This window comes from Sus scrofa, chromosome 17, assembly GCF_000003025.6.
Source record: "Sus scrofa isolate TJ Tabasco breed Duroc chromosome 17, Sscrofa11.1, whole genome shotgun sequence".
NCBI lineage: Eukaryota > Metazoa > Chordata > Mammalia > Artiodactyla > Suidae > Sus > Sus scrofa.
In genome coordinates, this window is record NC_010459.5 from 4,851,468 (window position 1) to 4,873,963 (window position 22,496).

General features: G+C 42.9%; 1 protein-coding gene across 3 annotated transcripts in view; it reads left to right on the plus strand.

Annotated features, from left to right (window-relative positions):
• Positions 3,662-22,496, plus strand: part of ZDHHC2 (zinc finger DHHC-type containing 2) — a 72,981-nt gene continuing 54,146 nt past the window's right edge. The window contains exon 1 of one of the 3 annotated variants that reach the window (XM_021077422.1): positions 3,662-4,058. In XM_021077422.1, the coding sequence (XP_020933081.1) occupies positions 3,932-4,058 (127 nt within the window). In that variant the 5' untranslated portion in view covers positions 3,662-3,931. The remainder of the gene's footprint in view (positions 4,059-22,496) is intronic. The other 2 variants (XM_021077421.1, XM_013984983.2) reach the window with 2 other exon arrangements.

The following is a 22,496-nucleotide window of genomic DNA, read 5'->3' on the forward strand; positions in this document are numbered from 1 at the left end:
ATGTTCTCTTTTCAATTTTCTGAATTTGGTTTTCATTAATCATTAGCCACTAAATTATAACACAAGACTGTATAATTAAAATTAGTTATAAATATATGTAGCTGGTCATGAAGTTATAATTCATAATTCATGATAGCTCATGCTATTGAAATCTCTATAAAAGATGCCAGGAGAGCTGCACTGCTTGGTGTGAGCCTGCCACCTAGTGGCAAGATACAGTAACACTGTCACAGAGATCCCACGGGGTTTGAAAGGCAAGTTTTGTCAGAGACATTTTTCCCATCTTACAGTTTTCCCCATGTTTTGACCCAGTCCACCAGACACTCCTCAGGCCTTTGAAATTCTCTCCATTATATTCCATTCCATTCCACTCCATGTTAATTGCAAAGTATAAGTCTCTGAGAACCAAAGTGTATCTTAGCCCCACTTCGAACCACATTCCCTAAAAGAAGTTCCCTAAGACTGCTTTTATGTTACTTGTGTCCAGACAGAATGGTTTGGGCATGCTGTTAAGGTCCCACAGAGAATATCTTGGCCACTATAATAAAAGTGCAAATTAACACTGGAGTCATTGATGTCATGGGTTACTGACTTCTAAAGAGATTCCCCTCCCCTCCTGCCCCAGCCCCAAAGGAGTGATAACCTTGCTTTAAGAAAAAATGAAAGAGGATCTGTCAGTATTTTTTCAGGCCATTCTAAGGTGGTTTGACTGAAAGATGAGATAAGGTTGGTATAGGAGCATGAATGGAGGTCCAGGCTCCCTAGAGACAGGCTGGGTCCATGGCTCCCTGGGCTTGGTCCATGCCGTTTCTCTCTCTCTATTAACGGTATAGTTGGTTTACAGTGTTGTGTGGTTTATGCTATTTTTGATTCCTACAATGAAAGGCAAGAAGTAGACATTTTAATCTGGATCTGGAAGTAGGAGGAAGATTTGGAGTATTAATCATGATAGCAAAACAGATTTGAGAGTGGGGGGTAGGACTGAAGAATCTGGGGACTGTTTCAAAGTAGCTCTTGACCAGAGGGAGAAGAGAGTCTCCTTTGTGGGTCTGATAATAGGGGTGAGTGACTTCAGTAAACTACTCAGGGAGTGGAGCACGGAGGCAGAGGCCTGGTAAGGATGTGGTTCCACTTCTGAAAGACTGGGACTTGCTCTTCTCAAATGCTCCCCACATCCTCCTGCTTGCCTGGCCACCCCCTTTTTTTCTTTCCCTTTGTGTTGCCTTCTTTCTCCTTTGGAGTGGCAGACTTGCTTTTTCATAAATGGCCATATGAGTTTTATCGATATTATTACACAGAATTCAAAATATGTTGTAATTATTTCTCTAAAATTGGTGGGTTGAAACTTCTGTACTTCTCTCTAAAGTCTAAATCTCCAGTGAGGTTTCTTCTTAACTGTCGATAACTTTCAAATTGTTTTCCTGTTGATGCATAGCTCTAAATAAAGAAGAAAAAAAAGTTTCTCTAGCTCCAAAAATTAAAGTTATCCTTCCACTCTTACCAGAGCCTAATACATAGAATACTCACCAAGGAGCTTACACTTGTGTGTATGCATACATACTCACGACTGTCTAAATAGAGCCTAGGCAGAGCTAAATCCTGTCATGGCCTGGCTTTAGCATTGATCATTCCTAAGCTAGATCTCTTTTTTTTTTTTTTTAAGGCAAGAGTGATGTCCCTGGAGAATTTAGTAATGGTTGTTCTCTTAAAATGACTAACTAGGTTGCAATTATTCCACAAATATTTATTATAAACATAAATAAATAACATGTTAGATAAGTAGTAAAAATGTAGCCTCCTTCAAAGATGTTACACCCCCATATTCTTGCTAAAGGGTAAAAGATGCAAAAACTGTCACATTCTCTCCATTTCTGGCCTCAAGATCCAGTAAGACTGTTTGAAGAGAAGCAGCAAAAGGCACCATAGCATCTAACATCTAAAGAGGTACAATTTGCACTATCTTCTACTGTTTCTAGTAAGGGAAAATTGACCCCTTACTTTTTACTCCTTAGAATACTTCACTGTCCTTCAACTCTGATTTTCCTATCTTTGTGGAAGTGTCTGAGACCTGGTAGAATGTTTGGTTTCCTGTTTCTAGTCTTCTGACTGGGAGCATGAGGTTGATATCCAGGAAAAATTGAGGATTCCAGGGAAGTTTTTATACTACTCTACCCTACAGGATATCCATAAAGGGCAGAAGGTGCTACACCAATTTCTATCCTAAAACATTTGGGATAGAAATGATTTCATTTCAATTGTTTAAACTCCCACAGAAACTTGACTGGCATTTTCTAGGCATTTTAAAATACGAATGCAAAGAGATTTGATGTGTGTGTGCGTTTAATATAGTAGCTATTTTAGGAGAGAAGATTAGGTTGGTTTTAATCCAGTCACAGAGAGATAATCGCAAAGATATGAGTTTAAATTTCTTTATACAAATCAGTACTTTCATTATTCTATAGATGAATTTCATCCAGTACAGCAGCTGTGTGGTGTACACACATATATTCATTAATGTTAAATAAAATCGTGCACATTATATATAGTGATCATGCACATACTTCAAAGACATAACATTCACTGAGGTGCTTCCATGCAGAGTCGGGTGCTGGCATTCCGTTTCATCAACTGTATCTTTAACCTTATCTTTATCAACCATCAACGAATCTTTCCCGTTTCATCCATCATAAAGCCGGGGCTTCGGTCTCACTACCTTTGGGATTCTTCCAGGATTTTTAACAACCACTTTAGAGCCAGTTATATGCTAAGTTTAGAATCACTGTAGTGAAGAACCGGCTGGAGAATGAGTACACGGAAAGAACCCCAGGACACTTGGGAGAGGGCGGTGGGAAAGGTTACTCTTTCAGTCACTGGAGGATTTAAAAGAGTTCAAATTCTCAGAGCAAATAATTTGGAATCCTAACTCTGGATTCAAAATCCACCTCTTCACCCACGGTCCACGGCGGACTTCGGCGCGGCCCCGTAGCCCCTCTTGGTGCTGCATCCCCGCGTCCTCCCGAAGAAGCCGCGTGGGAAGGAGGCGCCGCCGGCCGCACCAGCTAGTCCTTGGGTCTAAAGCACCAGCCCCGCCCTGGCCGCCCTCCGCCTGTTTATCAGGACCCACAAGTTGAAAGGAGAAACGTTCCAAACTGGAGGCGGGGACACCGGCCTCGGCGCCTCAAGAGTTTGCCCCAGCGCAACCCCGGGGGTGAGCCTCCTCAGTGCCTGGCAGCCGGGGGTCCCTGCCGCGCAGGAGGCTCCGGGGCTGCCCCTCCCTCCCCTCCCCCCCCCCGCCCCGCGCGCGTTTCCACGCCCCACGCGCCGTTGCCGCCGCCGCAAGTACCCTCGCCCCCAGCCCAGGCCGGTTCGCCCCAACCCAGGGGCCAAGAGGGAGGCGGAAGAGCCAAGGTGGGCACCTTCATTGCCCCCTCGGGCACCCCTGAGGTGCCCAGCGGCTAGAGTGCAAGGGCCCAGGGCGCAGCGGGGACTGCCCGGATTGCCCCAAGAGCCCGCCCGAGGGCGCAGCTGGCCGCACCGGGCAGGCGGCGGCGGGGGGCGGCGGCGGGGGCGGGCGGGACGCGCGGAGGCGGGGCGGAGGCTCCCGCCGCCCGCCTCCGCCTCCGCCCGCCTCCGCCTCCTCCTCCTCCTCTCTGTCCTCCTCCTCCTCCTGCTCCTCGCCCGCCGCCTCCTCGCCCTCCGCTCGCAGCCACCGCCTCCGCTGGGGTGAGGAGCCGGGAGTCCGCGGCGCCGGCTTGGGGCTGAGGGATGGGGAGTTAGCGCCACGGCGGCGGCAGTGGCCGCGGCGCAACCGGCCGCCGCCCCCGGGCTCGTCCCGCCGGGCACGCCGGGCGCGGCCAGCCCGCCCCAGAGCCAGGCCCGCGGGCGGCGGCGGCGGCGGCGGCGGAGCTGGGCAGGTGGATGCGGCTGGAAGATGGCGCCCTCGGGCCCGGGCAGTGTCAGGCGGCGGTGCCGGCGGGTGCTATACTGGATCCCGGTGGTGTTCATCAGTCTTCTGCTCGGCTGGTCCTACTACGCCTACGCCATACAGCTGTGCATAGGTGAGTGCGTCCCCGCGCCCGGAGGCCGGCACGACCCGTCGGCAGCCCCTCCGCCGCCCACCTCGACAGTCCCTGGACGCGGGGACCTGAGCGCACGGCGCCGCGCTTCCCATCGCCCCACCACCGGCCCCGAGCGCCCGGGCACCGCCAACTCGCCGCATCTCTGCCGGCGCCGCGGCTGAAAACAGCTTCGGGGCAGCAGCCTCCTTCCATTCGCACTACCCTCGCCTTGCTCTCACAACTCTGCCGTGACGGTGTCACCTCCACCCCAGCGCGCCCGCAGCCCAGCCATCCCCTGCGCCTTCCGCCTGCCACCGCAGCCACACCCCCTCCCTCGGCAGGACAGTAGCCGGGAGAGCCGTTGTGCCCGCCGCCCAGTCGCCGCGGTGGGAGTGTGGGGGCGGTGAGCCGGGGAGGCTGCGCTGGAGGCTAGAGGGCTCCGAGCTGGGCCCAGGATCCGAGCTGCGCCAGACTCGCGCGGGGGACAGTGGCCTCGGCCTCGGATGTCAGATCTGTCCCTTTCTGGTTGTCCTTAATCCACTTTTAAAGAAATTGTCATTGCACTCAGGGGCGTTTTTGCTGTCTTTATGATTTGAGAATTGCCAGTTGGAGACTTTCTGGTTGGGGGGGTGCGTAGGGTGAGCTACTAGAAAGTATTTTCGAAGATATATGCAATACGCAAGGCCACGGTTTAGATGTTAGAACAATAGATGGGAAAAAAAGAGATGACCCTCCGATGTTTTTCTTGCAGAGAGCCAAGTGGCTCAAGTCCAAGTTTTCGGTTCCTGAATTGGTGGAGAGGGTACTTTTTTAGTGCTGAAGATTAGAAGAAAACAAAAAGTCAATTATGCGCAATTAGGGGATACAATTAGGTTCCTACATGTAAGCAGGCTTCTACCTTAGAGGTTTTAGATGAAAGCTGATCAGTATTATCTGAAAAGGTGCTAAACCAGAGCATGACCTCTCTGCCAGTGACTTGTGAATGCTTTTTGTGTTTTGTGTTTTTTGCCCTGTGGAGCACTAGCATCTGGTGAGAGGAGGAGAAAGATTAAGTAGTGGCCTGTTTAGTGGAACCTTCTCAACTTCAGAATTTTGTAAACTGCCAGATTCTGACATAGAATCTTCTCTGAAGCCATCTTACCTCAAAATGTTGCCCCTTGTGAGAAATAGTAGGTGTCAGAAGAATACACCGCAATAGTACATAACTTTTAAGAGACCTGAAACTAATTTCCCATTTCACATACTTTTAAAATTTGATGTTATTACTTTGTTTTTTGAGTTTAGAAACAGCATTTCAGTACCAAAAAAAGTGAGTCTAATTAAAAAAAAAAAAAAAGGATTGGGTACTGAAGTTATCAAGGCAGCAGCAACTATGTAATATTCAAGTTATCTAAAACGTATAGGAAGAAAGTTTTCAGAAACATTTAATTTTTGTATTAATTGTTAATGCTTAAAACAGCTTGCCTTGTTGAAGTATATGGTATATGTTACATAACTATTAAAAACCTTGGTTGTATTTCATTCTTTCACCCTCTTAGAGCAGTGAGCAGCTTCCATTAATGTAACTGATGCAGAAGACAGGAAGTCTGGGAAGGCCTCAATTTATCAAATAGGCAACATATTTGCCAATGTTATCACATTAAGCTAATAAGCTTAGCCTGATCCACATCTCATGCCCAGCCAGGAAGAAACATGAAGGCAGGGAGAGCTTTTCTTCTCTTACAATTACCTCTGCCTCAGCTGGGTTTCTCCATGGAGAGCTTGCTCTATTGGATTGACAGGTCATGGGGGACGAATTAAATGGAAAATCGCTGTTCTCTAAGTTTAAGATAAACCTAAACTATCCATGAAATCCGCATCACTCTTTTAGTAAGTGAAAATGTGACTGAGAGGGGGAATGCCTTTTTTTAAACTATGTAATTGACATGGCCTATTATTGATACTTTCCCTTGTGATCAAAAGTGAAGTTTCCTTTGTTGTGACTGCCTCCCTAGCCTGCTACAGTGACTGTCAGGTTGAAAGCAGTAGATCAATAGTCTTGAATAAACAAAGATTCAGAGGTAATATCTCTGAAGTTGTCAGAAAGTAGTTTTTATATTAAAGCTAGAGAAACAGATTCATGTGTGTGTGATGTGTCTTTTTAGGGCCGCACCTGTGGCATATGGAGGTTCCCAGGCTAGGAGCCGAATCGGAGCTGTAGCCACTGGCCTATGCCACAGCCACACCAGATCTGAGCTGTGTCTGCAACCTACACTACAGCTTATGGTAACGCCAGATCTTTAACCCACTGAGCGAGGCCAGAGATTGAACCTGCATCCTCATAGATACTAGTCAGATTCCTATCCACTGAGTCATGACAGAAACTCCAAAATTTTTTTTTAGTGATTTTTATTTTTTCCATTATAGCTGGTTTACAGTGTTCTGTCAGTTTTCTACTGCACAGCAAAGTGACCCAGTCACATATATATATACATAAATATGTATTCTTTTTCTCACATTATCCTCCATCATCCTCCATCACTAATGACTAGATATAGTTTCCAGGGCAATACAGCAAGATCTCATTGCTTATCCATTCCAGATGCAATAGTTTGCATCTATTAACCTCAGGCTCCCAGTCCATCCTACTCCCTCCCCCTGCCCCCCCCCCCCCGCCCCGGCAACTACAAGTCTATCTTCCAAGTCCATGCATTTCTTTTCTGTGGAAAGGTTCATTTGTGCTGTACATTAGATTCCCGATATAAGTGATGTCATATGGTATTTATCTTTCTCTTTCTGACTTACTTCACTTAGTATGAAAGTCTCTAGTTCTATCCATGTTGTTGCAAATGGCATTCTTTTCTTTTTTATGGCTGAGTGGTATTCCATTGTGTATATATACCATATTTTCTTAATCCATTCATCTGTGGATGGCCATTTAGGTTGTTTCCATATCTTGGCTATTGTGAATAGTGCTGCAATGAACATACAGGTGCATGTCTTTTTCAAGGAAAGTTTTGTCTGGAAATGTGTCCAAGAGTGGGATTGCTGGGTCATATATAGAAACAAATTGTAAGTAACCATACGAAAGGCAGGTCCTAGAGTCTAGAAGGCAGAGCAAATTGAAAATGATCTTGAATCTAGAAATTATGGCAATTGGGGAGTAGTAAACTCAAAAAGCTCAGGTAGCCTTGGTTAGGTGGGAAGGGAATGAGGGCGACTACTGTGGCAGGCACACAAAACCAGGCTCTTCTCCTTTTCACAAGCAAAGCAAGTGGGAATGCCAACCTTCTCTACCCACCCACCCTACCTATCAGCATCATTCACTTCTTAGACTCCCCAGCCCCTTGTGGAAGTTGCTATTTATGATCAGATTTTCCAGATTTCACCTATAAAACATTGGCCAGGGGTGGGACCAGAGGGTGAGGGATGGGGGCTGGGAACTGGAGTAGTAACAAACAGAATAGTAAAACAGGGCAGCTTACCCTGGCCTTTTTTCTGCATTTGCTGTCAGCTGGAGATGACCCTGAATGTAAATTACTCTGTGCCCTTTGCTGAATTAACTGCAATTTAGGAGTAGTGCTTACCCTGGTATCCTTGGAAACTGGAGATAATGATTCTTATTACAGTTTGTTTCTATATTTAACAACATGAGTGTGTGTGGCTCTCTAGGCACTTTTTCAATTAGCATAATGTTTGCTTAGTGTTTGTATTTTGGAAAAATAAACTCATCTCTCTTTGGGGGATGAAACTATATGTGATGTACATATATTGTATGAGAGTCAAGTATTTGGGGTGTTTCTATTCTACTAAACAAGAGAAAATCGATCTGCTAATAGTTGATCATTCAGAACATGTATATCTCGTTTATCGACTCCTGGGCTCTTCTATTCCAATTATTTCTCCCTTCCTTTCTTCCCTCTCCCTTCTCCTACTCTCTCCACTCCAGCTTTTTTTGTGTCTTCTGTCTTGATCCCTTTAATTTCTTAGCTCATTTTTCCTAAAGTAAGACAAATTCAAAGGACAAAATTTTGAAGGTAGTATTTTAGGATACAGAATAGAGGGAGAAAGGGTAGTTTGCAGCCTCAGGTGTCCTTGGTTCAGTGGGCATCCTAAATATGGTTTTTATGTTTTACAGGTCCATTATGGCAGTCATTGTGTTAACTTTGTTGAATAAGGAACTGCAGTTTTCCCTTTTAAGTGCTAACATTTAAAATTGTTGTAACTATTTTTCTACCTTTTTATTTGATTTTTTAAAATTTTAAAGTTATAGAAGAGTTTCAAGTGTAGTATGAGAGAACTACACATACCCTTGTTTAATCAGTTTGGTTTCTGCTTTTCTAAAGTGTATTCCTTCCCTGCCCTCACTTTAAGCAGGTGCTATGAAACATTTATGATTATGTTATGTGCTCTTGCTACTTGAGGTTTGCTTGTGGATTTACTGAAGTCATTTCAAGTAATCATGATAATTGAAAAGTTTCAAAACCATCGGGGCCAACTTGCTCTGGAATTTGTAGATGAAGGTGTTAAATGTTCAAGAGTTGCCATAAGTTGTGTGTCCTTTCTCCAGATTAACCAGTGTGATCTCAGCTGCATTGGTACAAATGTTAAACTGTCTCCCTTTCCTTGCAGACCCCTTATTAAATCTCTCTAGCCCAGTGAAGCCCTTTAGCAAGTCCTTTAAACTTTTTCGTTGCTTAAATAAGAGTTAACAGAGCTCTGAAAATAAGCTAACAGCCTTTACACAATGGTTTCAGAATTTTGAAGGGGTTTATAGTTTGGGCCAGATAGTTACAGTTACCTAACACTGCTGTTGTAGCATAAGAGAAACTTTAGATAATACTTTAACAAACGGCTATGACTATGTTCCAATAAAGCTTTACTTTAAAAACAGACTTGACCCTTAGGCAGTATATTTCTGACCTGGAGTGTGTTAGAAGTTAGACCATTAGAATATGCTTTTGCAGTTTATTAATAAACATCTCTCAGAAATGATTACAACCTCTTATATTCCACAGTGGTAATTGAAAGATGTTCACAAATTCCAAGAATCAGTCTACATACTTAGGGATCAGTTTGGGAGATTCACAATTATGTTTTCCTTCTTTTAAAGATATATTTATGGATAAAATATGTAAAACTTCCTATTGGATTCTGTTACAGCATGATCTACCATTAAGTCAAGACCGTTGAATGTTCAAGGATAGAGACTGACTGGAGCGCTAAGGTGTTTTCCATCATGGAATGAACTTGAGCCCACAGAGAAGGAACTGGGTTCTTGTTTTGTTTTTGTTCTTGTTTTCTGGCCACTCCTGTGGCATGTAGAAGTTCCCTGGCCAGGATTTGAACCCACTCCACAGCAGTGACCCCAGGCACTGAAGTGACAATGCCAGATCCTTAACCCACTACACCACAGGACTCCGGTGTTCTTGTTATTAGTAAGCTGTCATTTTAAAAAATTACGCAGGATATTACAGCTCTAATAGGAGAAAGTTTAGACAGATGACCTTGGGATTATATATGTTACCATCTGTAACTATGAAAATAGTGTTAAATGACATAGAAAGCATATCCACAGAAAACCGATGCTTACAAAATATCTAATACCTAAATACTTAGGAATTATTTCTTGTTGACAGTAATGTTACAAAATGTATTTGTTCTCTGACTTTTCTTGATATTATCAGATATCTTAAAGATTTAAAATTGTCTGAATGGAGGGATAAAAACTCAACATTTCTTCAACTCTAAAATGCAAATATACAGAATATGATAATGCTCCAAATTCTTATTCTGTGCACCATTTGACTTTACTATAAATGGTCAATGGGAAAGGAGAAAAAAATAACTCTGCTTAATAGCTTTCTGGGTTCCATTTAGTGTGTCAGAAGACTTTTTAATTGATATATTGGACAGTGCAGCATTACTGTTTGCTATGAAATCCTGTTAGAGATAACATATACAGAGTAATTACTACTGCACTTAGCATGCAGAGGGTCTTGATAGAAGTTGAATGAATTGATGTCTGATTTTTATGAAAACATGCATTGTGTAGTATAAATAGGGAAGAGAATAGGTTGTAGAAGTTAGAACTCAATTTAAACTGAAGTTTGTTAAAAAAAAAAAAAAGTTTGCTTTCAAATGCTTACTGAGAATGCTGTCCTTGCCATTAAATGCTTGCTCAAGTGTTTCCACTAATTAAGCAGAAGCTGAAGGGATCGTTTCCTAAGTCAAGATAATTGTCTCTAGAGAAGGTGCATTTTCACAAAGTTAGAAAGAGGCCAGCTTCAGAAGGGTTTGGTCAGGGTTCATTCAAAAGCATTTTTTGAACCCTTGTTATGTGCCAGGCACTTTCCTCCCACAGAGATGATTTCGAGGCGAACTGAATAGAGATCTTTTCCTACTAGCTAAGGGGAAAAAATGCCTTTGGAGAAACAAAACAAAACTGAAGCTTTCTGTCTGGCTTGGGCATGAGGAGAAGGGTTGTTACTTTGAAAATATGTCCTCCACAGCACAGGGGCAGGAGAGTAGAAATGAAAAACAAAACACCCTACTCTTCAGAGCCTGTGAATTTGTTGCTGAACCAATGCTAAGGAATAATCAATACAGTAGGTAAAGAGAGCTGATGGACAGCACTCCAGTAGTAATGACTGTATCATCAGTCTTGTCACACCTCAGTATCTCAGAGCAGGGTTGTGACCAGTAGTTTTCATCCCTGCTATGAACTCCATGGCTGTTTCAGCATCCTCATTTCTTTCCTGATGCTTGGACAACGTTTACTCTGCTCCCAGCTCAGAGCCTGTGACTTGGTGAGTGAATGTGAGGAGGCAGAGAAATTCCTGAATACAACTCATTGAATCCATGGGAAGCCTGGAGAACCGAGCTGAGATGAGCAGAAGCCAGAGAAGGTGGGTGAAGTGGACCTCACATCCTACCAGAGTGGCCGTTCGAAGGAGCTGCCGCCCCTAGTGGCTGGCTATCCTCGAGCACCAGCTGGCTCTCCTTGAGCACTAGTGCCACCACTGCTCCCTGTGACTCCAAAGATGGTTCCAGAGCATCAGCTGGCTAAGCCGTTGTGCCCATGCCCCAGGCAACAGGGCTTAGCAAGAGCAGGTGTTTGATCTCTTTGGCTTCCGTGTTGGGAAGAAGTGCCAGGAAGACAAAAAATAAGCAAGACAAATATTCCAGAGATTAGTATGGATGAGAAATTCTCAGTGAATGATTCTCAGTGGTTTTCATTTGTTTCATTTGTTTTTCTTTTTCACCTTGATGGAAATTTTGTGGTTTTTCTTCTCAGAAAAAGGGAGCCATGACTTACATATTATACTGCTGATTTCATTCATTTTGACAGTTATATCACATCTCTCAGCCTTCTTTTCTCTAGGAAGTGGTGAGTTCATGAGTCCCCTGAGACTCCAACACTGTGTAGCAACTGGAGAAACACTATCTCATCTTACCTGCAAAATGATAGATTAGCCATCATCTATGAATGTTCTCTGTTGGGAAAACAGTTTTGCAAAGATCATTTAGAAAGATAGTCTTAATAGTATGTGGCATTCTGTGGTTTTTATATTACCCTGTGGATATAGTACAGAAAATTAGTAATAAAACTATAACATAATTGGCTTAATTTCTTTAATGGTCTGTTAAAATTGTTGAAATATTTTCTCTCAGATTCTTTTAAGGGTAGTTTTATGATATCATGATTGTTACCTCAGTCAAATGCTGAGAATGGAAAAGGGTGGAATTCGCAGGGCATGGGGTGGGGTGAAGGCAGCAGGGAAGATGTAGATGACCTGATTTCTTAGCAGGCATATGTTAGCACTAAAGTCACCGGCCAGGATTGCTTGCAATTTTTCCTTTCAAAATTAAATCCCGTTTTGAAAGAGTCATGTGGCATTTTTCCTAATTTGACTTTTCATCTGACTATGATTTTAAGTTCAGTTATAAATATTAGTGCCAGGAATGTTTTGAACAAGCCATTTTCATTTGGGAGACCTCAGAGCAAAAATATCTACTGCATTTATCGTCTTCGTGCATCTCTGCACTCTAAAATGCATACTTGATGTAGTTCATTTTAGATATGTTGTTGATTACATTTTTAAATGCAGATGACAGAGGAGTGCTTTTATAGATGACTGAGCTTTATTTCTTTGCCAGTACTTCTCCATGGAATCCTGAGATTTTTCCTCATGTGAAGTGTCAATTAAGCTTTCCTGCTGTACTTAAAGTATTTTGACCTCTTTGGATTTATTCACTAGCCTTGCCACCCTAGAGGAACAGAATGGTCCAGATCAGTATATCAATAAAATAAACACCAAGAAATAGTCAAAAAAATCTTTTTCTCTACATCCTTTAAAACCAAATATTCAAAGGGTATGATAATTTCAAGGTAGTTTGTTTATCTTCATGGTCGTCGTATAATAGATAAAATCCTTGTAAAAAGCAGTTGATGTATTTCTAAGAGCTTTGTAGATTTACTCATTTGTAATTCGATGAAATTTGGCAGACCAGAATGCTTTGAGAATGTCATGCTTATCCATTTTCTTATATGGGTAAAATTAAATTTCTGCCTCTGTTTATTGCATTATGTATGGGGAAAAAAGAATCATCACTGTATTTGAATTAGTATGTTTAGAATGAGGTGACTTGCACTGTAAACCAGCTATAATGGAAAAAATAAAAATCATTAAAAAAAAATGAGGTGACTTAAAACCCAGACTAGGTTGTGTCCCTGATGGTTCTGAGGGCCCAAAGGTGATCACAAGAGGGGGGTAGTGGCCGAATCTGAGGTTTGGCTTTTCACCAGATTGGAAGGGGATGTGAGAGATGGTGCAACTTAAAGTGCAACCTTGGTAACGTCCATATAGTTCACATTAGAAATACTGTAGTGGGAAAAAGTACCTGCTCTAAGACAACTGATGTTGAGCCATAACCACAGACATCTGATACCATTTACAGAGTGAGCAAAAGATTTAAATTTTATGAGCTTCAAACTGAAAGTCCTAAGCCTGCCCTGAATTTCAGGGGCTAATTTGTGATCAGGTTTATTACTCAGTGGGCAACTCCATGTGACATGTTTTAGGAAGAAAGACAGTAAGGGATTTATGTGCTTAACTATGACTAGTGATTATCCAGGGCATCTCTGGGGGGGGTCCATTAATGCAGAAAGACGAAGGGCAGAGACCAGCTGGACTTAATCAAGGTTTTTAATTATAGCATATTTGTAATGAAATGCAGCTTATTCCAGGACTAGGACATACTAAAAACAGATATGCAGAACTGAGCGCTGTCTGTCACTTGGAGGGGGTGGAGAGTAGTGATTCATTATAGCCCCCCATAAACTTGCATTTTAGCAAAGAACTTTAAAATCCAAGAACTTAATGCATTTCAGCCATCCATAATTTATTGAATCCCCTTTCAATTTATTCACTCATTCAGAAATACTTGTTAATGGCTCCTAGAGTTTACATTCTAGCTGGGGGAGGGGGAGAACATAAGAGACAGAGTAGCTTATATAATATGTTCAAGGGTTGTAAGTATCATGCCAAAAAAAGCAAAGTGAAGAGCAGGAAGGATTGCAAGTGCTGTGAAATTTTAAAAATTTAAATTTTTAATCTAAAAAAATTCTTTTGATCACCATAATAAGTCTAGTTATCATCTGCCACCATACCTACAAGATATTACATAACTATTGACTGTATTCTTCATAGTGAACATGTCAAACTTGTGACTCATTTATTTTGTAACTGGAAGTTTGTGCCTCTTAATCTCTCTCACCTATTTCTCCCTTCCCCCTACCACCCTCCCCTCTGGAAACCACCTCTTTGTTCTCTGTATCTGTGACTGTTTCTGTTTAGTTATGTTGTTGATTTGTTTTGTTTTGTTTTTTTTTAAGATTCTACAAATAAGTGAACTCATACAGCATTTGTTGTTCTTTGACTTATTTCACTAAGTATAATGCCCTCTAGGTCCATTCACGTTGTTGCGAGTGCCAAGATTTCATTCTTTATTATGGCTGAGCTATATTCCATTGTGTATGTGAACTTAAAAATATGCACAACTTAAAAGTTGAGAGTTAGGAGTTCCTGTTGTGGTTCAGTAGGTTAAGGGATCTGACGTTGTCTCTCTGAGAATGCAAGTTTGATGCCTTGCCTTGCCCTTTGGGTTAAAGGATCAGGTGGTACCAAGAGCTGTGGTGTAGGTCACAGCTATAGCTGGGATCTGGCATTGCTGTGATGTAGTCCTGCAACTGCAGCTCCAATTCAACCTCTAGCCTGGGAACTTCCATATGCCACAAATGCGGCCCTAAAAAGAAAAAAAATAAAGTGTGCAAAATGAGGACTATAGCCCGGGAGGCAGCATTTCAGAAGGCTCTGAAATACCACTCCCAAAAGGCAGGGGGAAATTTCAGAATATATGTGATTTTGGTGAAGGGGGAGGTACATGCAACCATGCACACATTTTGCAGAAGGTTGCTGCCAGCCTCTTGAAGGTTACTGCTGGTCACGAGGAGCAGATATCACCATGAAGGATTTTAGTGCTGTTCTAGATACAATGAGAAGACCTGTTCTGGCCATTTCCCAGAGCGCAGAGGGCCTCACTCCTGATCACCCTGAGCTGTTTTAGGAGGTGTTGAGGGTCTGCAGCTGCAGTGGCTCATGATTCAACCTGTGTAGAAGCAGATGGCAAGTGCCAATCTCTAGTTCATGTATTTATATGTGACATCTTTACTCACACTGTGTGTGGTGGGATGGTCATGGAATTTAAGCAGTGACCTGAGGATGCTGAGGGATTTAACTGTGCCGACGCTGGGAAGAAATGCGTCTCGGGCGGAGGGGACAGTTGCGGAGGTCCTGCGGCAGGGGTGAGGAGTGTTCGAGCATGTTAGAGGAAGAACAAGGTCACTTTGGCTGGAGGGATGTGAGCAAGGGGAAGGGAAGTAGGTGATAAAGTCAGAGAGATATGGGAAAGGTACAGGTTATGGGACCTCATGGGCCGTTGTGAGGGTTTTGGGTTTACTCGGGGGTGAAACGGGGTCCTCGGCAGGACACAAGTAACACAGTGACACTTCAGCCTAAAAAGATCATTCTGGCTGCTGTGTACTCTAGGTTGCTTCATCAGTTTTGGGTGAGAGAAGATGGTGGGGCAGACTGTGGCAGGGGAAGGGGAGAGGGTGAGAAAGGGCCAGCTTCTGCAAGTATTTTTAGAGAAAAGACATTCGTCATCTGTGAAAGAAATGAAGGAGCCAAATGACTCTGACATTTTGCCTGAACAACCAGAAAGATGGTGATCAGCTGAGGTGCACAAGATGTGGGTGGAACAGGGCTGGGTGGAGGAGGGTGGCCTTAGATCAGCCACGTGCTATGTGGATGTTGAAAGAGACGCTGAGCAAGCATTGAGTTAGGCATTTGGGAGTCTGGACTGGAGAATAATTTGGAGAGGCTTCAGCATTTAAATAGAGTTGAAGACTTAACACTGGATACATTTGTTCCATCAAGGGAGTGAGTGTTCATTGAGCAGAGACAAGGCCCAAAGATGAGCAGCATCAGGAGTTCAGGAGACTGAGAAGGGGCAACTAGTGAGGTGGAGGGAAACTAGGAGAGTGGGTGATCCTGGGAAGGAAAAGGCATCAAAGATATTGACCAGGATGGTCCTATGTCAAGTGAAATAAGGACTGCGAGTTTAATGTGGTGAGATTGAACTCATTTCATCATTATTACTGACTATACTCTGAAGACCCTGAATTTAATTCAAAATGTTTACCATGTTGAAACACATATACCGGTGTGAGTTGCTGGGGTGTCTGAATTCACTTAATCCAAATTAAAAAGACTTTATTCTATTAAGCAAGCTTAACTTTTTTATCATCTGAAGATAACCTATAGAAAATTTCATGAGAGCACTATCCCTGTCTGGTTACCATTGTAGCCCTCGTGTAGGACACAGAGTAGCACTCATGATGCTTTTCTTAAATGAATGAATACCAGCTGAACTCGTTTAATTGAGCCTTTTGTGAGCAGAGTAGACATTTCAAGCATCAAAGAACCTGAATCCTTTATGAGAGAATTATCTGCTTTAGCTTTTTATTTGATCACTCAGACATTCATAAATGAGTTTGTAATATTTTTACTTTACAGTTTCAAGTTATTGTGGGCTAAGCCCCCCCACCCCCGACCAAATTCATATGTGGAAATACCAACCCAAGAACCTTAACATGACTCTGTATTTGGAGACAGGGCCTTAAAGAGATAATTAAGTTAAAATTAAGTCATTAGAATGAGTCCTAATACCATATGATTGGAGAAAACTTGGGCACAGACACATGAATGAGAAAGGCCATGTGAGGACGCACAGAGAAGAGGCTAAATCTTTTTTTTTCTTTTTAGGACCGAACCTGCAGTATATGGAAGTTCCAGGCTAGGGATCAAATCAGAGCCACAGCTGCTGGCCTGCACCACAGCCATAGCAACACAGATCTGAGCTGCCTCTATAACCTGCACTATAGCTCACAGCAATGCTGCATCCTTGACCCACCAAGTGAGGCCAGGGATTGAACCCACTCCTCATGGATACTACTCAGGTTCGTTTCTGCTGCGCCACAATGCAAACTCCTTCTTTTTTTCACCCCAAACCTTCTAGATCTTGACCTTGGATTTCTGGCCTCCAGAATTGCAAGAAAACAAATTTCTGTTGTTTAAGGCACCCAGTCTGTGGTACTTTGTTATGACAACCCTAGTGAACCAATGCACAAATATAACACTCTCATGCCTCTTTTAACTTTCTGAACATTGAAATGTAATCACTTATAATGATAAAATTCATTGTGTAACCCTTTTGAAAAGTTAAATAATTGAGAGTATGCAACATATTTGCCCTAATATACTTATAAAATAATGACTAAAAAAGGGAGGTGCATTTGCAGGGAACACTCAGACTTAGCCATCATTGCCCAGAAAGGCTGTGTTTCCTTTTAATAGTTTTCAGATAACTAAAATTTCTCCTTAAAATGTTAAAAATTTTACCCATTTTTAATTTAAAAAGACTTTCTCAAATATTTAACTCCCTCTTTCTTTGCCCCAGCCTTCTTAAATATGTGTGTGCTGTACCTAATTTAACTTTGAGGCTATCGACCTGAGACCACTGCATGTATGAAGTTAATATCCAAAAAAAAAAAAAAAAAAAAAATCCAAGACCCTTGAAGTCCTTGGATTTTGCATTGACAGTTTCATCTGTTTCTATTGACTGAAAAAGGCCAAGGAGGCGTGGAGTTTCTAATTTTGCCTAGGCATTCTCCTAAATCTCAGATGCTGAGAAAGTGGGAGGACTCATGAATGAACCACTTCAGTGGAGACGCCTAGCTAGACATCTACGTCTCAACAAAGCTTTGTTTTTCTCTGCTTACCACTTCTGAGCTTACTTTCTTGAAAAGGTTAAACAACAAAAACCCTTCATTGTGGAAATAACCAGAGATGAGAAAGTTTAGTTCCAGAAGAAAAGTACTTATTTGTGGTTTGAGAACAGTCTCTGTAGCAGATGATCTTTTAAATTTTTGACTGCGGTAAAATATACGTAACATAAAACTTTCACGTTTTACCCATGTACCATTTTAATTGTGCATTTTAAGTGTATAGTTGGTGGTATTATGTGCATTCACACTGCTGTGCAGCCATCATCACCATCTATCTCCAGCACTTTCTCATCTCCCCAAGTGACACTCTCTACCCGTTAAGCAATCACTCCCTGTTCTCCCCTTCCACCAGCCCCTGGCAACCACCACTATACTTTCCATTTCTATGGCTTTGTCTATTCTGGGAATCTCATGTAAGTGGAATCACGTGTTTGTCTTTTTGTGACTGTTTATTTCACGTAAGCATATGTCTTCAAGTTCATCCATGTTGTAGCATGTGTCAGAATTTCATTTCTAACGATCTGTAATATTCTGTTGAATTATATACCACATTTTCTTTGTTGGTGAACATTTTGGTTGTTCCCACCTTTGGACTATTGTGTGTGTGAACATTGGTACGCAAATACCTGTTCAAGTCCCTGATTTAAGTTCTTTAGGTACAGAAGGTGGAATAGTTGGATTATATGGTAATTTTGTGTTTAATTTTTTGAGGACCACCATACTGTTTTCCAGGAGCAGGTGATTTTTGATGGAAATACGATTCCAGAGAAGCCTGTATGTGCCCTTGTAAATGTGTCTAAATTTAAAGGTCTCTGGGGTATCTGTGAGGTCCATATCAGTGTCACCACAGCAGTTTTTAATAGCTTGGCGCTCTCGTGGTGTAGCAGGAAAGCTGGTGGTCAGGAGATTGGGAGTAATCTCCTTTTGCCCACGCAGCCGCCGCCTTTCCTGGGGACCATGTCCTTCATGAGAATGCTGGCCATCACGTTTGGCCAAGGCAGAAGTGTTGAGAGCTGCTGGTCTACTGAACATCATCTAAAATTCAGCAACAGTTTTTGGGTAACCAGAGCACTAATGCTAACTGGTAGAAAGTTTATCTTTTTAAGGACCAATGTGTTAGCAAGTGTGAATGGTACACACACTGGGTAAACATGAGCTGGTCCAGGAGGGAGAGGCGGCATCATACATGTTCCTGTGGTTGCATCAGTAACCTACAGTCTTCATCAGGAGCTAGATCCTTAGACACAGCATGGCGAGTGAACATGATTCATGAATGAATAGCAAGGTTTGGTTTTGCCTGCAGATCTATGGTAGGTGACGGTGGCTTTAGGAACAGAAAACAAAGATCAGTACATATAATTGGGAGAAAGATGCAAGGAGGAAACATGAGATGCAGCTCACACACTGAGCAGAGGCAGAGACTCAATCCAAATATTGATGACTGTTTTACTCAGTTCTGTACACAATTTTGTCAAACTTCCCGTTTATGTTACGAATACATCTAGAATAAAATTAGGTGGTATTTGTACGTTATTGCCCTATTGTACTTTGTCTTACAGCAGTAGTAGTGCACATCTTTCACCTGTAACTTGCCAGTTTATGTCACATTTGCTTTTGCTGCAACTGAATATACATACTATCACTGCAATTACTGTCAGGTGGACTGTGCTAGTGTTGTTGGGCAAATGCAGTGTAGGGCAAGGGTATGATTTGCTGCAAGTAAGGAGAAAAATGCATACTGTAATTCAAACTGAGATCAAAGAAAGGTGGTATGTGTGAAGTTTACTTCATGTGTATATGACAGCGAAGTTATAAAAGCAAATACTGCTCCCAGTGACCCAGTACTGCAGGGCAAGGCATTGAATAGATGCATGTTGTAATAGGTAGGGCAACCCAATGTTCTACTGCAGTCATTATTGCTGGTGCTAATGTTTTAAATCTTTTATTGCATCCTTTCAAGTGTGGTGCTGTAAATTCTCTTCTCATAAACACAAAGGTTGGAATTAAAATGTTGTACAGTTCCTTCCCTGGAGTCATGCAGAAGTGTCAAATAATTTACATGAACCTAGAAATATTGGTTTAATTTTTAAGTATGTTATATGTGCTTTAAGCACTCTGGTCATGTAATGCTCAACATGTAGCTGCTAACCCTGGGAGACAGTTTTAGAAGGTTGTCTGTTTCTATGGAGAAGCAAACAAGAAGCATGAGTATTTCTACTTAATAAGCCAGAAAGCTAATGTTTGGTAGTGAAAAAAATTCTTAGTATTGTCCTCTATGATAATTCTGAGTATACCAAGTAATGAGAGGTGATCTAATGACATAAAAAAGTATGCTGCAAGAATTATTTCCTCCTGATCTTTTTTTTTTTTTTTTTTTGTCTTTTGTTGTTGTTGTTGTTGCTATTTCTTGGGCCGCTCCCACGGCATATGGAGGTTCCCAGGCTAGGGGTCGAATCGGAGCTGTAGCCACCAGCCTACGCCAGAGGCACAGCAACGTGGGATCCGAGCCTCGTCTGCGACCTACACCACAGCTCACGGCAACGCCGGATCCTTAACCCACTGGACCGAACCCGCAACCTCATGGTTCCTAGTCAGATTCGTTAACCACTGCGCCACGACGGGAACTCCGATGTTTCCTCCTGATCTTATATATTTTTTGCATTCTCTTTCTGGATATTATTTTTCATCATGGTCTATCCCAGGAGATTGGCTATAGCTCCCTGTGCTATACAGTAGAACTTTATTGTCTATCTCCTCTAAATGGAATCATCCACATCTGTTAACTTCAAACTCCTAGTCCATCCACTTTTTTTTTTTTTTTTCTTTTTAGGGCTGCACCCGTGGCATATGGGAGTTTCCAGGTTAGGGGTCCAATCAGAGCTGCAGCCGCTGGTCTACACCACAGGCGCACAACTTGGGATCTGGCCGCATCTGCAACCTGCACCACAACTCATGGAAATGCTGGATCCCTGACCCACTGCGCAAGGCCAGGGATCGAACCCACATCCTCATGGATGCTAGATTCGTTTCCACTGCACCACAACAGGGACTCTCACTTGGACTTTTAAATGCTAAAATAATCAAAGTACAAGTAGGAATTTTGCTTGTTTCAGTAACTACATATATATGTAAGTAAGATGAGCAGTTACACTGGGCAAACTAATCATTAAGGCCCTTCCAATTCTAAAATTTGGGTTCTGACAAATGAGGGAGGTGTTTTTAGGATCAAAAATCCCTACCTGATGTTCCCCCTGATAGTAGAAAGCCATTGTTTGGGAACGAGGTAGAACTTTGCTGAAGGAGTCATGTCCACACCAACCTGTGTGGTTCAGAAGAGTCAGTCATGCCTCTCAGGACCAACCCAAAGAAGGGCATTTGAACTGGAAAGGAAGGGGAATGAGTTGAAAAGATCCAGGTGTTGTAGCAACTTAAGTGGTAGCTGTGTGTGGAGGAAGGGGGACCCGTACAGTTCTGTCCAACAGGGTGAATAAACTCGCCTGCACTAAGACCTGCACAACTTGCTGACCCTGAAAATCCCTTCTATTCTAATTTGAGAAAGAGGGATTACAGGATTCCATTGAGTAATCTTTGAAATGGGGACACTAAGAGCAAGGGACCAGCTCTGAGGTGAGATTTCCTTGTTTAACAGTACTGCCTGGGACAGTGAGTGAATCAGGGATTGTCTTCCTCTTTGCCAAGGGAGAAAGTGGCAGGGTGTTTTTGTTTTTGTTTTGTTTTTAGGGCCACACCTGCATCCCTAAAAGTTCCCGGGCTGGGGGTCAAATTGGAGCTGTTGCTGCCAGTCAAAGCCACAGCCACAGCAATGCAGGATCTGAGCCACATCTGCAGCCTACACCACAGCTCACAGCAACACTGGATCCTTAACCCACTGGGAGCAAGGCCAGGGATCAAACCCACATCCTCATGGATACTAGTCAGATTCGTTACCACCGAGCCACCACAGGCACTTGCGTCGCAGTGAGTTTTTCCAGGGCCGTATCATGAGAGACAGTCTTCATTTCCCTTTCCAAACTGATAAATTGGAGGACCTACACATCCCCATGATCAAGGAAAACATTCAGTGTGTTCCCAGCCTTCAGCTGGGAAAGTTAGAGTTTACACCATCTGTTTTTGTAGAGCAGAGCTTCTTAGGTCTTTAGAGCAATGATTTCAGCAAGTTGCTAAAGAAATGTTGAGAGAGAAAGAAGAACTTCTAACTTGGAAAATGTTGATAACTGCGTGGATTACAAATGACCATTCCAGGACAGGTAACTTGTAGTGATGAAGAGTGTTCGTCACTCTTCATAGCCAGTTTTGCAAAAGAAGGAGTATTTCTTAGGAATGTATCTGGGCATAACCAAACTTGGGAATAATTTGAGAAGGAGGTGGGTCAGGAAAGCTCCATGCACACCCTCAGCTTCCTTGCATCACCATCTCACTCTTGTCATAGGAACCTGGAGCTCTCGTCCCTCCCCAGCTTTTGAGTTGAGAGATTAGGAAAGCCCAGCTCTACAAACTGAAATATAACTAAATATTTGATTATTTTTGTCTCAAGTTTGTAAAATGATCTGTTTCCAGGTTCTGTTTAAGTTGGTTGGTGGCAGAGAGGGGGCAGGAAAGGACATCTTAAACCCTGATTGATCTCCAGGAATTCCCTCCATGGTGCAGTGGGATCGGCTGCATCTCTCATACACTAGGTCGCAGGTTTGATCCCTAATCCAGCACAGTGGGTTAAGGATCCAGCATTGCCACAGCTGCAGCACAGGTCTCAACAGCAGCTCAGATCATATCCCTGGCCTCGGAACTCTATATGCTGTGGGGCAACCAAAAAAGAAAAAAGAAAACCCCCAAAACCCTCATTTCCAGAGAATCCCTAACCAGAAGGAGCAGGAGGTATGTGGGAGCAAGCAGGGAGGGACGGCTTCCCAGGACAAAGAGGCCAGACAGGCTGTGCAGTCAGGGGCACCTGATGTCAACAAGCCTGGGAGGCCAGGTGGACTCCTTGGAGGAGTGTTGGAGTCAGACAGACTTAATATTCAGATCCTAGC